Source organism: Polypterus senegalus, chromosome 12 (genome assembly GCF_016835505.1).
Source record: "Polypterus senegalus isolate Bchr_013 chromosome 12, ASM1683550v1, whole genome shotgun sequence".
NCBI classification, from domain to species: domain Eukaryota; kingdom Metazoa; phylum Chordata; class Cladistia; order Polypteriformes; family Polypteridae; genus Polypterus; species Polypterus senegalus.
Genome location: NC_053165.1, coordinates 46,733,562 through 46,751,813, shown reverse-complemented (window position 1 = coordinate 46,751,813; position 18,252 = coordinate 46,733,562). Strand labels below are relative to the sequence as shown.

Here is an 18,252-nt window from a genome sequence, read left to right as displayed (position 1 = left end):
TATTTTGGTGTCTTGTACCTTACTAGAAAGTTACAAGTAACACTCTTGAAGGTGGTCCATGTGACACATTCAGCATCCTGCAGAAGACCATCAAAGTGACCATCCTTCATCACCACTTGGGTCTGTGGTGCCAACAAAAACACCTTCTTTTATCTTGGCACCACTGATACGTGTAAACATCTGTCGCAAGTATGCAGAGGTTTTGCTTTGCTTGTTCATTACCATAACAAAGTTTTTCATTAGCCCAAGTTTGATGTGCAAAGGTGGAAGAAATATATTGTAATGGATGGCTGGCAGCTCAACCTGGCCAGGACGCCCTGAGAAGGAAAAGATGGAGGAAGGCAGCAACTTTTGGACTCCACTGGAGTATAGCGGTGCCCTGGATTCATAGTCCTGGGGAGCTGTTGAAGGACCGGGGGAATCATACTTTCCCTATAGCCCGGAAGTACTAATGGATCACGTGGACAGGAGCCCCAAAGTACTTTGGGCTAACTAAAGAATTAGAGTTCTCCATTTGACCCGGAAGTGCTGGCAAGTCACGTTAAAGGAAGAACAGAACCACTTCCAGATCGGGCACTATATAAAGGACTGCTGATGACCCAGAAGCCAAGCCGGAGTTGGGAGGTAGAAGACAGAGCTTGCTGGGAGGTGTGGAGGAGAGAATTATATTGATTTATCGTTCATTTAATTGATTATGGTGGCTGTGGTGTTTAAAAGGCACTTTGAAGAAGAAAAAACAATTAAAAGAACTTCTTCATGCTTTTACTCTGTGTCTGTGTATCTGTCCGTTGGGTTGAAAGGGGCAACAGCGACCCCGAATGTTCTTCGGATCAAGCAGTGGGTCATGTGTAACATTCTTCTGCCCTGGAACCAATTTCCTGCGAAGTGACCAGTCCTTTATCATGTAATGTGAATCTCTTGCTCAGTTGTCCCACTCACAAGAAAACCAAGAGTACTTGGGATATCCAAGCTGCAGACTGAGTAAAGCTGCAACCACCCTCAGATTGCTGCATTTATTCCTCTTGTACTTCGAGTACCGATTCAGTAGCAGCCACAGAAAATTATCTGTCCACACTGGTGTCTTCAGATCATTTTATAAACGTTTTTCATCCATACCGCATTGCCAATCTGTTTATCTGCTAATTGCAAGGTTCATTTATGCAACAAACCTGAGGTCAATCAAATTGAGAAAAGAAAAAAGGAAAAAATAAAACAGACTTCCTTGCCAGTACATACGATGAAGTACAACTGCTTTTAATGGTTACAAACGAGTATAACTAAGCCAAAGTATTAGAAAAGAGACTTGGAGTTCTGGGAAAATAACAACAACAAAATATTCAAGTGATTTGAGGTGCTGTAGCCATGGTCTAATGCAAAGAAGTCAGACTACCAACAGATGAGATTACAAAAGGAATTATCAGAGCACATGACAATCACGTGGGAATCCAGTGTTAGTGTTTTCGAAAGGCTCCGTTTCCCCCATCCACACTGCTCCACAAGAACCATCGTTTTCAAAAATGATGAGTATTAGTGTGGACACATCTTATTGTCATGGTGAAAGTTTCTGTCTACTAACATCTTTGATCCCCCCCCACCACCCATAAAAGAGAATACAGACACTGCCTACACTTCTTTGCCATCTTTGTGGAGGGAGGCAGTTTTATTGCAATGTCAAGTTTTTGTACTTTCTTTCACTGTATAAAGTTTACAAATGTCTGGCAGTCATTGTCATTTTGTAGATGGCACAAACTGTTTGCGGTACACTCCAAGGTATTCATGAACTCAAAGGAGAAAATGAAGCTTTAGTGCTGTCATTGTCAAATTTTTATTTGCTTCCCTGTAATTGAGTGCCTTGCACACCTAACCACCTGATTGTCTTGCTAGATGATGTGCAGAGTCTTCTAGTGTTATAGTGCAACAAACATCCACGTGTCCAGAATCTGCGTATCCAGAGTGTGGTCATGTGGTGTAATATAATATACAGAAATAAATATAGGTGTTTGAAAATAACATTTACATTTATTTGCTCAGCAGACATTTTTATCCAAAGCGACTCAGAAATGAAGTCTACATAACTGAGTAAACGTCAGTCTGGGAGACTATTTGGCAACAAGTGTTACAGGACAAGGTTACAAAACTGATCACCACAAGTGAAGAGCTGCGAGTAAAATACAAGTGAGCTGCAATTAGGTTACAAAAACGTAACATTTGAAACTAACTGCAGATATCTTTCTTTCTTTCAGTATATCCATTCGGCTGGAATCATTCACAGGGTATGTACATTTTTTTTTCTTTTGTTCTTTATTTCGGCTAATGCAATTTTATGTATAAGGAATTTGTTAGTTTTCACATACTCCTTGAGATCAAAGTGCAGGGTCAGCCATTATACAGCGCCCCTGGTGCAATTGCAGGTTAAGGGCCTTGCTCAAGGGCCCAGCAGAGTAGGATCTCTTTTGGCAGTAATGGAGATTCAGACTGCCAACCTTCTGGATACCGGCATAGATCCTGAGGCTCAGAGCCAGTTTTCCCCAACTTTTTTTTTCTGTGGTGGCACAGTATTTGTAAGCAGAAATATCTGAAGGCACACCAATAACACATTACATATCTCATACACATGCTCGAATATCCAAAGGGAAGGGGCTACTGGAGAATCCAATAAAAAAGCAGATCTGAGATTAACATTCGCAGACACTGCACTTAGTGAGCATTTTGATGGCATCTCCCAGCTGCTAAGTCCCTTTGCCCATCCCTCTCTGCCACCAACCCAGCGAGAATCGCTGACAATCACATACTCAGGCAGATGGACTCTGGCAGCCAGGAGACGTGTCTGAAGTGTTCTGAAGTAACAATTGAGGAGCTGCATTTTTGCCAGCTTCACCAGGTGGTCCTGTCCTCCTCAGACAGGTCTTGACCACTTGCGGAGCTTCTACCTCTCAGGTTCAGACCCAGGTGCACTACTATCTGTTGTTTCCATGCAACACCTGGGAAGCTCTCATGACGCACCACTGTGCTGTGGCATGCTGGTTGAAAAACCATTGTCAGCTATCAATTTTGAATTCATTTAAACTTCAGTTTCTTTTTTATATTCCTCTTGCAGAAGGGATTTTCTGAGTTAGTAAAGGGTTGATCTTTATCGAATGTTGGAATTTGGTATGATTACTAACTTTAACAGAACTGAAAATTGACTGAAATGTCTGTTTCGAAAGAATTTACCCAGTTGAAGATGGAGTCTGACAAGTGGTATTTATTCTTCACTCAGCATGTCAGCCCATTCAATGGAAGGCAGTCAACAGTTACAGGGGTGTAGTCAACATTTTATTTGGATATGTTTTATGAATTACAAACTGGATTCCAAAAAAGTTGGGACACTACACAAATCGTGAATAAAAACTGAATGCAATGATGTGGAGGTGCCAACTTCTAATATTTTATTCAGAATAGAACATAAATCACGGAACAAAAGTTTAAACTGAGAAAATGTATCATTTTAAGGGAAAAATATGTTGATTCAGAATTTCATGGTGTCACCAAATCCCAAAAAAGTTGGGACAAGGCCATTTTCACCACTGTGTGGCATCTCCCCTTCTTCTTACAACACTCAACAGACGTCTGGGGACCGAGGGGACCAGTTTCTCAAGTTTAGAAATAGGAATGCTCTCCCATTCTTGTCTAATACAGGCCTCTAACTGTTCAATCGTCTTGGGCCTTCTTTGTCACACCTTCCTCTTTATGATGCGCCAAATGTTCTCTATAGGTGAAAGATCTGGACTGCAGACTGGCCATTTCAGTACCCGGATCCTTCTCCTACGCAGCCATGATGTTGTGATTGATGCAGAATGTGGTCTGGCATTATCTTGTTGAAAAATGCAGGGTCTTCCCTGAAAGAGATGACGTCTGGATGGGAGCATATGTTGTTCTAGAACCTGAATATATTTTTCTGCATTGATGGTGCCTTTCCAGACATGCAAGCTGCCCATGCCACAGGCACTCATGCAACCCCATACCATCAGAGATGCAGGCTTCTGAACTGAACATTGATAACAACTTGGGTTGTCCTTGTCCTCTTTGGTCCAGATGACATGGCGTCCCAGATTTCCAAAAAAGAACTTTGAATCATGACTCGTCTGACCACAGAACAGTCTTCCATTTTGCCACACTCCATTTTAAATGATCCCTGGCCCAGTGAAAACGCCTGAGCTTGTGGATCTTGCTTAGAAATGGCTTCTTCTTTGCACTGTAGAGTTTCAGCTGGCAACGGCGGATGGCACGGTGGATTGTGTTCACTGACAATGGTTTCTGGAAGTATTCCTGAGCCCATTCTGTGATTTCCTTTACAGTAGCATTCCTGTTGGTGGTGCAGTGTCGTTTAAGGGCCGGAGATCACGGGCATCCAGTATGGTTTTACGGCCTTGACCTTACGCACAGAGATTGTTCCAGATTCTCTGAATGTTCGGATGATGTTATGCACAGTTGATGATGATAGATGCAAAGTCTTTGCAATTTTTCGCTGGGTAACACCTTTCTGATATTGCTCCACTATCTTTCTGCGCAACATTGTGGGAATTGGTGATCCTCTACCCATCTTGGCTTCTGAGAGACACTGCCACTCTGAGAAGCTCTTTTTATACCCAATCATGTTGCCAATTCACCTAATTAGTGTTTATTGGTCTTCCAGCTCTTCGTTATGCTCAAATTTACTTTTTCCAGCCTCTTATTGCTACTTGTCCCAACTTTTTTGGGATTTGTTGACACCGTGAAATTTTGAATCAACATATTTTTCCTTTAAAATGATACATTTACTCAGATTAAACGTTTGATCTGTCATCTACGTTCTATTACAAATAAAATATTGACATTTGCCATCTCCACATCATTGCATTCAGTTTTTATTCACAATTTGTTTAGTGTCCCAACTTTTTTGGAATCCGGTTTGTAATAATTAATTTCAATTGATTAATTTAAACATGAAATCTTATATATATAGCAGACTGTAACAATCTTGCGGCCTTGTATGTATGTTATCATCTAGTTGACGCTCGGAACGTTTCTGGTGTGCTCTGTAAAAGTGACCGACAGATGTATCATGAAAAATCTGTAGTATTATTTGTTTGTCGTTTAATATTTGTTTTTGTTTACTATACTTTCATCTTTTCATCAGCTGTTATGTTTATCTGCTTCTTGTTTTCTTGAGCTCGATCAGCTGACCTTGACCAGTATTTTTGCGTTCATCTCCTGTAGGACCTAAAGCCAAGTAATTTAGCTGTGAGCCAGAACTGTGACTTAAAGGTAACAGACTTTTAATTGTTTCTCTTTGTAGTGTGCTATTTTGTTACACATTTTTTTCAGTAATAGTTCAAATTGTTCAGGTATTAGTTATTTAATTTGTATTTTGCCTCACTGGGTCACATATTTTGGTCCTGCACCAAATTAACATAATTTTGGACCAAAATGTTTAATTACCTTTCAGACAGCCTTGGTCTCACAATCCCTCCTAACCCATTAACAACTGTGTTTGGGGTTCTTCCAGATGGGTTTAAAGTGGAGAAGGACAAACAAACTGTAATTGCATTCACTACACTTTTGGCACGCAGACCTATTTTGCTAAGCTGGAAGAATCCTAAGTCAGTGGGAAACCAATGTTTTATACTATTTGAAATTGGAAAAAAATCAAATACTCAGAGGATCTATACAGAATTTTTTAAAAACCTGGCAGGATCTAATCAATAATATTTTAGAGTAAGCTCTTAAAGCACAGAGGAAGTAATTATCTCTGCATTTCTTTTTCTTCTCCATTCATCTCTATTGACCTATTAAACTCATCAATTTAGGTAGGTTACAAGCCTTAAGTTCTACTCCGTTGGCCATGCTCTCTCTCTTGGGGGGTGTTTGACTTGCTTTTCAATTCTATTTTTTTTTTTTTTTTGTAAAAATTTATCTATTTATTGTATATGGAATGATTACAATAAAATTAATAAAATTAAAAAAGTAATAATGTGTATTTTGCAAAATAATTAATCCCTAATATATACTCAGCAAAAAAAGAAACGTCCTCTGACTTTCAACGGTTTTTACTTTCAGTAAACTTAATGTGTAAATATTTGTATGAACACTAAAAGAGTCAACACCATAAGACATAAACTAAAAATGTTTCACAATGTGTCCCTGAATGAAGGGAGGCTCAAAATCAAAAGTACCAGTCAGTATCTGGTGTGGCCACCAGCTGCTTGAAGTACTGCAGTGCATCTCCTCCTCATGGACTGGACCAGATTTGTCAGTTCTTGCTGTTACCCCACTCGTCCACCAAGGCACCTGCAAGTTCCTGGACATTTCTGGGGGGAATGGCCCTAGCCCTCACCCTGCGATCCAACAGGTCCCAGACATGCTCAATGGGATTGAGATCCGGGCTCTTCCACTGCGAGGATGATCAGCTGTCCTTCCTGTCTCCCTGTAGCGCTGTCTTAGGCGTCTCACAGTTCGGACATGGCAATTTACTGCCCTAGCCACATCAGCAGTCCTCATGCCTCCCTGCAGCATGCCTAATGCACGTTCACGCAGATGAGCAGGGACCCTGGACATCTTTCTTTGGGTGTTTTTCACAGTCGGTAGACAAGTCTCTTTAGTGTCCTGCGTTTTTAGAACTGTGACCTTAAATGCCTACTTTCTGTAAGCTGTTAAGGTCTTAACGACCATTCCACAGGTGCATGTAAATTAATTGATTATGGTTAATTGAACATGCATGGAAAACATTGTTTAAACCCTTTACAATAAAGATCTGGAAAGTTATTTGGATTTTTAAAACATTATTGTTGAAATACACAGTCCTGAAAAAGGGACGTTTCTTTTTTTGCTGAGTATAGTAGCACCTTCAGTCAATCTGACATATCATTTTGTGAAATGTAATACATATGGTGTATTCTAAAGGGATGCTTCTGAGCGGTTTCCAAACCCATAACAAAGCCAGGGAAACTAAAACTATACAAATTAAAGATGTGTGGGAATAGAGTTGGCGAACATGGATGAGTTTAAATACTTGGGATCAACAGTACAGAGTAAAGGGGATTGTGGAAGAGAGGTGAAAAAGAGAGTGCAGGCAAGGTGGAATGGGTGGAGAAGAGTGTCAGGAGTGATTTGTGACAGATGGGTATCAGCAAGAGTGAAAGGGAAAGTCTACAGGACGGTAGTGAGACCAGCTATGTTATGTGGGTTGGAGACGGTGGCACTGACCAGAAAGCAGGAGACAGAGCTGGATGTGGCAGAGTTAAAGATGCTAAGATTTGTATTAGGTATGACGAGGATAGACAGGATTAAAAATGAGGACATTAGAGGGTCGGCTCAAGTTGGACAGTTTGAAGACAAAGTCAGAGAGGCGAGATTGAGTTGGTTTGGACATGTGCAGAAGAGAGATGTTGGGTATATTGGGAGAAGGATGTCAAAGATAGAGCTGCCAGGCAAGAGGAAGACCTAAGAGGAGGTTTATGGATGTGGTGAGAGAGGACATGCAGGTGATGGGTGTAACAGAACAAGATGATGAAATCCAATGTAGAGAACATGTGGATGTGAGACAATTTATAGGTCCATAATGGCACTACACTTATCAGAGTCAGTATTATATATGAAAAAGAAATGACATATGAATAAATCAAACTGTATTCAAAAATATATATTCAGACTGTTAAAGGCACTATAACAAACTTAATGTGGTTTATTTTTAAGGCATAGACATCAACAGTTGGGGGTCCCAATTTTTTCATTTACTGTACTTTGACATCATTCTAAACTCTAATTTATTTATTTATATATTTATTTAATTTATTTTTTTCCCCAGCCGTCTGGAGTTTTTTTTTTTCTGTCCCTCCTGGCCATTGGACCTTACTCTTATTCTATGTTAATTAATGTTGATTTATTTTGTTTTCTTATTGTGTCTTTTATTTTTCTATTCTTTATTATGTAAGTACTTTGAGCTACTGTTTGTATGAAAATGTGCTATATAAATAAATGTTGTTGTAATTTGTAATACTACATGTTAGGAAAGGGACTATATGAAACAACAGCTATGTGACTGCTCCCATAATACCACCTTGCTTTAAAAGGGACTGTTCATCTGCACTGAGAATCACTTACAGATCCCAGGAGGGCTTTGTGGGCTTTTTTTTTTAACAACAGCTATTGCAACTAAAAAGCACACCCACCTGCTGCCCCCTGCAGTATGAATTACATATTACAAATAATCAACATTGATTTTGTCTTTTTTTTTTTTTACTTTATAGTTAACTACATTCAACTTTGTAGGTCTGAAATGGCCCGTATAATTTTAGAGATGGTAAAAGTTCAATAACAGACCCTTTCAAATAGGTCACAATGGATTGTGGTAATTATCATATTGAGAAAACCTGCTGTGGACTTTCTGGAACTTGTTGGTGTTCCAGTAAGTCTATGATTTCCTAAATGCGTAAGTACGATTACAACATAATGTGTGCTAAATCACTCAACAGTAATTATAGAGAACGATTAGCAGCTCTAAATCTCACTGTATATAAAACATAATCTCCGTTTCTTTTTTTGTTTGCTTGTGCTTCGTGCGGCCACAGATATGAAATTAGCTTGCAGTTACCTCTCATTATAAGTCAGCATTTTAAGGTATAATTTCAACCTTGGCTGACTAGGGGATGAAACCAGTGGTCCATTAAGTTGATCTTTTTCATTACTCTAACACTTCACTATTATTTTTGTCATGGCTCCAAGCCACCCATGGTGGGCCCATATTGTCTCAGGAGTTGTTTATCGCAAATTGGGACTGCAAGCGTAGTCTCTCACAATTGTACCGTCTTCGTAAACTGCCCAGCACTGTTTCTCTGTTGTATTTGAAGCCATACCCTCTTAGCCAGTAGTTATAACCTCACAGCTAAGTCAAACGTGACCAACACTCAGACTTAGTCTAAACACAATACTTTTCCTCACTTTAAATTTAAAGAAGACTTTTGAAATAATACCTGGGCCAAGCTTGGAGCACAGAGCTATGTCAACATAATGTGGATTCAGAACGTATTCATATCCCTTCAATTTCTACATTTTTGTGCTGTAGATTTCATTTTAAACACAAGTTTTCCATTTTTGCCCATCAATCTGCACTCAATAACCCATAATGACAAAGTGCAAATGTATTAAAAGTCAAACTCTGAAATCTCTCATCCATGTAAGTGTTCAAACTCTTGATTCAGTATGTTGTAGAAAACCCTTTTGGCATCTTGGGAAAGTTTCTACAAGCTTTGCTTACCTGGATGTGGGCAATTTATCCCATTTCATTCTAGCTGATCCTCTCAAACACCATTAGGTTCAATGGGAAACGTCTGTAAACTGCCATCTTCAGGTCTCTCCGAAGATGTTCTATGGGGTTTAAGTCACTCAAGGAAAGTTACAGATTTGTCCCAAAGCCACACCAGCTTTGTTTTGACTGTTTGCTTTGGGTCATTGTTGCACTGAAAGGTGAACCGTTGACCCAGATTGAGGTCACATGCACTCTGGAGCAGGCTTTCTTCAAGGACCTCTCTGTATTTGGCTGCATTCACCCTTCCCTCAATTCTGACCAGTCTCCCTGTCACTGCAGCTGAGAAGAACAGTACAGCATGATGTTGACACCACCAGACTTCACCACAGAGAGAGTATTAGGCAGGTGATAGTATTAGCAGTGCCTGGTCTTCACCAGGCATAGTGCTTCTGCTCGTGGAGTTCAGGTTTTGTCTCATCAGACCACATAATTCTTTTCCTCATGTTCTCAGAGTCCAAGTAGGCTGTCATATGCCTTTTACTCAAGAATTGCTTTCATCATTGCCACTCTACCATTACCATCCAGTTGATGGAGTGCTGCTAAGATGGTTGTACTTCTGACTGGTTCTTCTATCTTAGAAAATGACGTCTGAAACTTGTTAGGTCCTTCTTGCCCGGTTACTTGTTGGCTAACTCCAGGAAGATTCCTGGTGCTTCCAAATTTCTTCACAATGTTTGTGGCCACTGTGCTCCTGGAAACACTCAAAATCTTTTGAAATTGCTTCATGCCCTTTCCCTGATCAATACCTCATCACACTTTGAGGTCTCCAGAGAGTTCCTTAGCCTGGTATTTGTCCTGAGATGCAGTGTGACTTGTGGGACCTTCCATGCACAGGTGTGTGTCTTTCTAAACAATGTCCAATCAATTCAGTTGGCCACAAGTGGGCTCCAGTCAAGTTCTTGACACATCTCAAGGAGAATTAGACCATGCTGGCCACAATCTGGAGTGGCACCGCAAAAAAGTCTGAACACTTAAATGAATGGGAGGTTTCAGTTTTTGATTTTTAATAAATTTGCAAACCTTTCCGAAAACATGTTGTCATTATCTGGTTATTGAGTGTAGATTGATGGGCACAAATGTCAAATTTATCTATTTCAAATTAAATATGCAACACAATGAAGTGTGCAGAAAGTGAGGGGGTCAGAATTCTTTCTGAATCCACCGTATATGAGGCTGAGGTTTTGTCTGTCTGTTTAGATAGATAGATAGATAGATAGATAGATAGATAGATAGATAGATAGATAGATAGATAAGATAGATATTCATCTTAGTATAGATAGATAGATAGATAGATAGATAGATAGATAGATAGATAGATAGATAGATAGATAGATAGATAGATAGATAGATAGATAGATAGATAGATAGATAGATACTTTATTAATCCCAAGGGGAAATTCACATAATCCAGCAGCAGTATACTGATACAAAGAAACAATATTAAATTAAATAGTAATAAATAAAGTTTAGTTGGTATTTGCTCCAGCATCACGCAAATACAGCTCTATTTAATTTTTATAAAAATTGGAGAATAACACAGGAATAGTCCTACCAAGAATAGAGACAAAATGGTGTCTTAATGCAGTGGCAAAGAGGACTTGGTGAATCCAATAGCATCACTTTTGTGTTGTTGAGCACTAAAGCGCTATTTTATTGTGTCAAAGACTTTCCTTAACTTTAAAGCTGATTGATTGACTGGCGTGGGTGGCTCAGCCTTAACGGGGTCTCATCAAAGGAAATCTGTAATTGTACCATAGATTCCTCTCACCCTGCCAAATTATGCCTTCCATTCCAAACTGCTGTAGTTCCCTATGAGTCCATGTTTTGTGTGCCAGACATCTCTGGTCAAACTGCTTCATTCAGGGGCAACTAGCTGTATGCTGCTTGCTCAGAATAGTGGAAAGTAAAATTTACAGCAATGTTTTGAAATAAAATCCAGATAACCTGTGGAAGGAGATCTCCGAGTAAGACAGGAATAGTTCAATCAATCTGTCTTTATTTAGTCACAGATGAGTACATGGATTCTACGTTGCAAGGCAGAAGAGCAAAGTTCCGCTTTTCAGTTGGCTTTTAATATTTTTTCCTTCTCCTTACCTCTAAAAAAAGAATAAACCCATTTCTGTTTTATGTCAGAGGGGCCCTAAAGAAGGAAAGATCATCTTTCCTGTGTCTAACAGACACATGCCTAGAAAAAGGAAGTTACCCTAGGTCAGCTTACTTCACCTTGTCTTACGACAGGCGCCTGTATTAATAACCTTTTACTTTAGCAGAACAGCTTTTAACACTTTATAGCTTGCAAGTAGTTTTTTTCTTTCACAAACCTCAGGAAGAACAGCTTGTTGGCCCTAAATGAGGGAGTATGGGTCTGTGCATGAATGGGTCTGGTGATGGCCTTGCGAGCAACAGTAAGCACTGACACCCTATAACATTGACCTAAATAAACAGATTACAAAATGGATGAGTGCTAATTTAGGCAGAATTGTCTTCCAGATGCTGATCTGGGATCTTCATGTTTGATATTTAAAGTGTTTCTGACTCACTCTCACTTCTCAATATCTGTTCATAACAAAATGTCTCTGTGACCACAGATTTTAGATTTTGGTTTGGCACGGCACACAGAGAGTGAAATGACGGGCTACGTGGTGACCCGCTGGTATCGAGCACCTGAGATTATTCTCAACTGGATGCACTACACACAAACTGGTAAAGTATTTGAGATTTATGAGTAGCTTTGTATTAAAGAAACAGGCAAATTAAAACAGGTTATGTTTTCGGATCAACTTATGTCCACCTGCATCCTTTCACTCATTCTCACCATCATTCTTTTATTATTTGTATCTGCTTTGCAAGTACACATTAACTGACCTTTAAACAAATAATAACTGATTGAAAAGTTTACAGAGATTGTTTTAAGTTTTTCTTATTTCTCATACATTACTTTCAATGTACTGTAGTTGCTAAATACACCATAAATATAAAATGAACAATTATACAAAGTTCCAATTGCATCAGAGAGATTTTTTTCACTTTATTTTTGAAAGAGAAATTGGTGTCCAGGTTGTCAGAATAATTTAACTCTCAGTCTTACAAGGGACATTGAAAAAGTTTGCGCACTTTTTTTTTAACTCTATTTATAAGAGTTTCAAAATCAAATGACATCACTTTTCTACATAGTTGCCTTCATTTGCGATGCAATTTTCTACTCCTCCCGCCTTCGCCATTTCCAACAAAAATAAAAAAGTGCCTAAACGTTTTGAATGTCCCTTGTATATCACCCTGAGAATATTCACAAAGATATGCTGGGCAATTATTGAACATTTTTAGAGGTGTCTCTCTTAATGCACCCACTCTTTTCTTTGTCTTCTATTTTAATGATTTACAGTTTATTTGTACAAAATGAATAAGCTCCGATTACCCAGGGGCCTGAACTGCATAGACAGATAAAGAATGGGTGAATGGATTTACAGAATTATCTTTTTTCTTCCCCTTTGTAGTGGATATTTGGTCGGTTGGCTGCATTCTGGCGGAGATGATTACGGGCCAAGTTTTATTTCAAGGAAATGACTGTATCCTTTAAAATGAACATTCAGAGAGACAAAGCTGCTGTCTCTCTTTAGGTTACATGATATATGTTAATGTTTTTCGTCACTTCAACACTTTACAACTATTTACCAGTTTGTCTAGTGGAGTATACACATACTGTATTCTGCCTGTTTATGCTGTCTATCATGTCTGCCTGTTGTTGTATATGCATGCAAGAATAACTTATGGCGCTAAACTGGCTCTGTACAATGGCCAATGGCGTCCTGTCCAAGGCTGGTCCTGACTTACACCAGTGGTGCTGGGAGAGACTATGGTTTCCTATGACCATCAAACAAAAAAGTTTATTCTGGAAACTGGATGAAGAAAAATTAGTAGGAGTATAGGGTTCAATATGGCTTGAATGATCGTTGGTCAGTTTTGTGCAAATATAGATATCTTCATACATCGATTAGTATTGGGCATTTTGATTCAATTTACTAAATCGATGCTTTCGAACTGATCATTTAAGTGAAGTGATTCTTTTGATTAATTTGTAGGGAGAGCTTTTACTGTAGTTCTGGGGTCCCTCTTTGATCACATCACAAGCATATAATGTAATAATTTGTACATTAGTTTCATATATATGTACATATGTATATAAATAAATAACATTATTGCTTGTTAATTTATGTTTAATTTATCATCTATAAATACATGATTCATTTTATATAAACATATAATCTACTAGCAAAATACCCGCGCTTCACAGCAGTGAAGTACTGCCTTAAAATTTTTATTAAGAAGAAAATTAAACCTTTTTAAACTGAGGGAAAATATACCAATAATTATTTAAAGATCTCTGTATACCACATTGTCAGTCCTGCCCTCCGGTTGTAATATGACCAAGCTGTGCGCTGAGCTTACTCTTGATCATGTAACGTACAGTTGGCCATGTGAACAGTAATCTTGTTTCAAATCTCACAGCTTGGATTACTGCTGTCATAATCGGTTTGAGTTTCATGTTTTGTTTCAATTATGACAGTATTTGTAGGACTTGTGTTGAAGAGACATTCGGCATCAACCACACGGGAAGTTGGAGAATTAGTGACGTTGGAAAGTTCAATATGGCGGCTGACAGTGGCGTCATACCACCGAAATAAGTACGTACATTGGTTTCAGTTAGCGCAGGGAAGCCGCCTACCAAATTTCATGAAGATGGGGCCATGAATAAGAAAGTTCAACATGGCGGACGTAGTTGACTGTTATGACTGTTACGCGTAGAATTTCGAATTGAAACCTGCTTAACTTTTGTAAGTAAGCTGTAAGGAATGAGCCTGCCAAATTTCAGCCTTCTACCTACACGGGAAGTTGGAGAATTAGTGACATTGGAAACTTCAATATGGCGGCTGACAGTGGCGTCATACCACTGAAATAAGTACGTATTTTGGTTTCGGTTAGCACAGGGAAGCCGCCTACCAAATTTCGTGAAGATGGGGTCAGCCTTCTACCTACACGGGAAGTTGGAAAATTTATGACGTCGGAAAGTTCAATATGGTTGCCGACAGTGGTGTCATACCATCGAAATAAGTACGTACATCGGTTTCGGTTAGCGCAGGGAAGCCACCTACCATATTTCGTGAAGATGGGGCCATAAATAAGAAAGTTCAACATGGCGGACGTTGTCGACCGTTATCGACCATTATGACCGTTACATGAAGAATTTCAAAATGAAACCTGCTTAACTTTTGTAAATAAGCTGTAAGGAATAAGCCTGCCAAATTTCAGCCTTCTACCTACACGGGAAGTTAGAGAATTTGTGATGAGTGAGTGAGTGAGTGAGTGAGTCAGTGAGGGCTTTGCCTTTTATTAGTATAGATACATATAAAAGGCAAAGCCCTCACTGACTCATCATTAATTCTCCCACTTTCCATATCGGTGGGAAGCTGAAATTTCACATGCTCATTCCTTGTAGTGTACTTACAAAAGTTAGCTATGTTTCATGTCCTATTGCAACACCCAGGAGGGGAAACGGGTGTACCCCCTAAACTGCATATTTCTGCAACTTCCAACATATGTAGGAAGCCCAAATTTCCCATGCTCATCCTTTACACTGTACTTACAAATGTTAAGTATGTTACATTTTGCGTCATGCGTGTGCCCACGAAAATAACGTCTTCTTTTTGGCGGCTCTTACCATTATGCCGTAAGCAACTTTCGAAACTGACCTCTAATTTTGGCAGTTTCATTCCTTATTTCCATTAACAGATGATTTATTTCACGGCAGAAATGCACAAAGGCCACCCCCAGTCCCCCTTCCTTTTTCTGCACGGCCGCTGTCCGCTCACCTACCACGTGGTTGGCTCCCTGTCTATATACATTAACGACATCCCACACTCATGTGCCTCCTCACTCGCTTCCTTACTTTCCTCAGCTGTTCGTTGTGCTCACTCCTCCGTTCTTCTTTACTCCACCGCTTTCAGCCTGTTATTGTTGGCCTTGCTTCACGTCTTCCTGCTGGTTCCTCCTGCCTTTTCTTTTACTCCACCGCTTCAAGGCTTTCATTGTTGGGCTTCCTTACTTGCTCACGTACGTCTTCCTGGTGCTGACTTCTGCTTTTCATTCCCTGCTCCACCGCTTCTCGCCTTCCTTTGTACTTTCTTTCTCAAAAGGTTCAAGTTTACCCCGAATAACATGTCTATTCCGGTGATCAGCGTCGATCACAATTTCACCGACCAGTACCCAGTGGTTTCTATGCCCCAAGATTGCGCCTTCCTCTTCCAGTCTCTCTCTTACTTATTGCATGGCCATATTAGTCTCAGCCTTGATATCTACAGAGACATTGTGTCTTATGTACTGAATGACTTGGACGAACTTCCGAAACAAAAACATGTAAGTCTGTCGACTCTGTTGTAGAACTAGAGGATGCGGTGCACTATCCAGTAGAGTTTCTTCATACTCTTAATCCTCTGGACATGCCTCGGCATATTCTACTTTTGAAGGTCGGCGCACCAATTATGTTACTATGAAACTTAAAACCACCAAAATTTTGTAACGACGCCAGGCTTCAGATCAGATCTCTGCACGAGAACCTCATTGAGGCAACTGTTATGGCGTTATTTCAGTGCCACTATTCTGAGCACACGTAAAAAAATATTGCAAGTGTTGCATTTTGAGGAGAAATATATTTTGAGCGTACAAAAGCTGAATTTGAGTGAACAAAATTCATTGCTGCGTGCAAAAAATGTATTTCAGTGTTTGCACTTATCCATATACACACACACAATAGCACCCCCTCTCGCTCAGTTTTTTCATTTGCGCTTGCTCGCAATGTGTTGCTTGCGCTCACAACATTCTCTGCTGCAAGCGCTCAACTCTCTGTACACCGTTATAAGTGTGCCACAAAACCAACCAATCACAGACTTGGTTTCAAAAATTCTGATTGGCTCTTACGGTCTCCAATCAGCTCGCTAGCTGCTGCATTCATTGTGGCACATCTGCGAGATGCTTCTGGTGATTTTATACATTCTTGCCTATCAATTACCACTAATGTAAATCACAGTAAGAAGAACATGAAAACAAAGGCATTCTTTTTAAATTGTTGTATTTATTGGAAAAAACGCTTACACAAAATAACATTACTCCCAAAAGTACCTATTCTGGAATAATGACTATTATATATGTTTGTGGATTTGAAGGAGCTTCAGGATCCAGGCATTGACTGGGAGAGTACTACACCAACGATAGTCTTAACAAATAATATATTTTAAAATAAAATAATTAAAGATATTATCCAAATTGGGGTTTAATTGAGTTTAGCTGGATTTAGCTACATTTCGGACTGTTTCCGGAATGCAGCAGCTAGCGAGCTGATTGGAGACCGTAAGAGCCAATCAGAATTTTTGAAACCAAGTCTGTGATTGGTTGGTTTTGTGGCACACTTATAACGGTGTACAGAGAGTTGAGCGCTTGCAGCAGAGAATGTTGTGAGCGCAAACAACACATTGCGAGCAAGCGCAAATGAAAAACTGAGCGAGAGGGGGTGCTATTGTGTGTGTGTATATGGATAAGTGCAAACACTGAAATACATTTTTTGCACGCAGCAATGAATTTTGTTCACTCAAATTCAGCTTTTGTACGCTCAAAATAAATTTCTCCTCAAAATGCAACACTTGCACTTGCAATATTTTTTTACGTGCGCTCAGAATAGTGGCACTGAAATAACGCCATACAACTGTCTTCACTGGAACTGGCCATGGGGAGACTGGATTTATTTCAGGCATCCCTCTCATACCCTCTGACCTCCCATTCCTATTTAAATGCCTCCAATTTCCAGTAAGGGTCTGCTTCGCTATGACAATAAATAAGTCACAGGGCCAGACTCTAAAAAAGGTCTCCACTGACTTGGCACAAGATTGTTTTTCACATGGCTAACTCTACGTTGCATGCTCAACAGTAAACTCAGTAGACAGCTTGGTAATTTTACAGGCTGAGGGCAGAACTGCAAACGTTGTTAACAAAGAGATCTTTACATCCTAAGAATGTGCATTTCTCATACACAACATTCACAATCATAAATTAAACTCTTTACAATCATCAAATTTACTGTCAATACTAAAATAGGCCTACGACAATTACATTTACAATCATGTTACATTATTTTTAAAATGTTTCCTTTTCTTTTTCATAACTTCTTTAACACACTACTTCTCCGTTGCGAAGCACGGGTATTTTGCTAGCTTATTATATGTTTAGCATGCTAATTCATATGGCATTGCCCTGTTTAGAACATTAGAACACTCTAGCCAAGAACAGGCCATTCAGCCCAACAAAGCTTGCCAGTTCTATCCACTTATTTCTTTCAAAAAAAACATCAAGTCGAGTTTTGAAAGTCTCTAAAGTCTTACTGTCTACCACACTACTTGATAGCTTATTCCGAGTGTCTATCGTTCTTTCGTTCTTTGTGTTTACATACACAAAGCATTATAACACATTTAAAATGTATAATTAAAATAAGATGTTACATTGCAAAATCACAAGTGAATGAGAATCGTGCTGCTCGTAGTGATTTGTTCATGAATCAGATGAGTGAGAATCGTTGGACTGATTCTCGGCCAGTGACTCAATCACAAATCAAATAAGTCAAGGCTCATGAGGGAGGTGGTTCTTGTGCATACATTTTACACATCCACCGATAGGCAGCAGCAGCAAAATGGAAGACGGTGACGACGTCACGCAGGACACACGTGCACTTTAGCGCTAGTCCTGTTGAGCTCTACTAAACCAATTTGTTTGCGCTCATGAATCTATCCATATGATTTACTGAAGAGATTCATTTAAAAAGAACAGATTGATCGCGAATCACCCATCATTAATGTCAAGATGCATTTATATAGTGGAGCTACCTT

General features: G+C 39.5%; 1 protein-coding gene across 1 annotated transcript in view; it reads left to right on the top strand.

Annotated features, from left to right (window-relative positions):
* The window catches only part of zgc:171775 (STKc_p38 domain-containing protein), a 62,971-nt gene that overhangs the window by 31,328 nt on the left and 13,391 nt on the right, over positions 1-18,252 (top strand). Inside the window, exons 5-8 of the mRNA XM_039771076.1 lie at positions 2,244-2,273; positions 5,239-5,286; positions 11,914-12,028; positions 12,820-12,891. Of these exons, the coding sequence (XP_039627010.1) occupies positions 2,244-2,273; positions 5,239-5,286; positions 11,914-12,028; positions 12,820-12,891 (265 nt within the window). The remainder of the gene's footprint in view (positions 1-2,243; positions 2,274-5,238; positions 5,287-11,913; positions 12,029-12,819; positions 12,892-18,252) is intronic.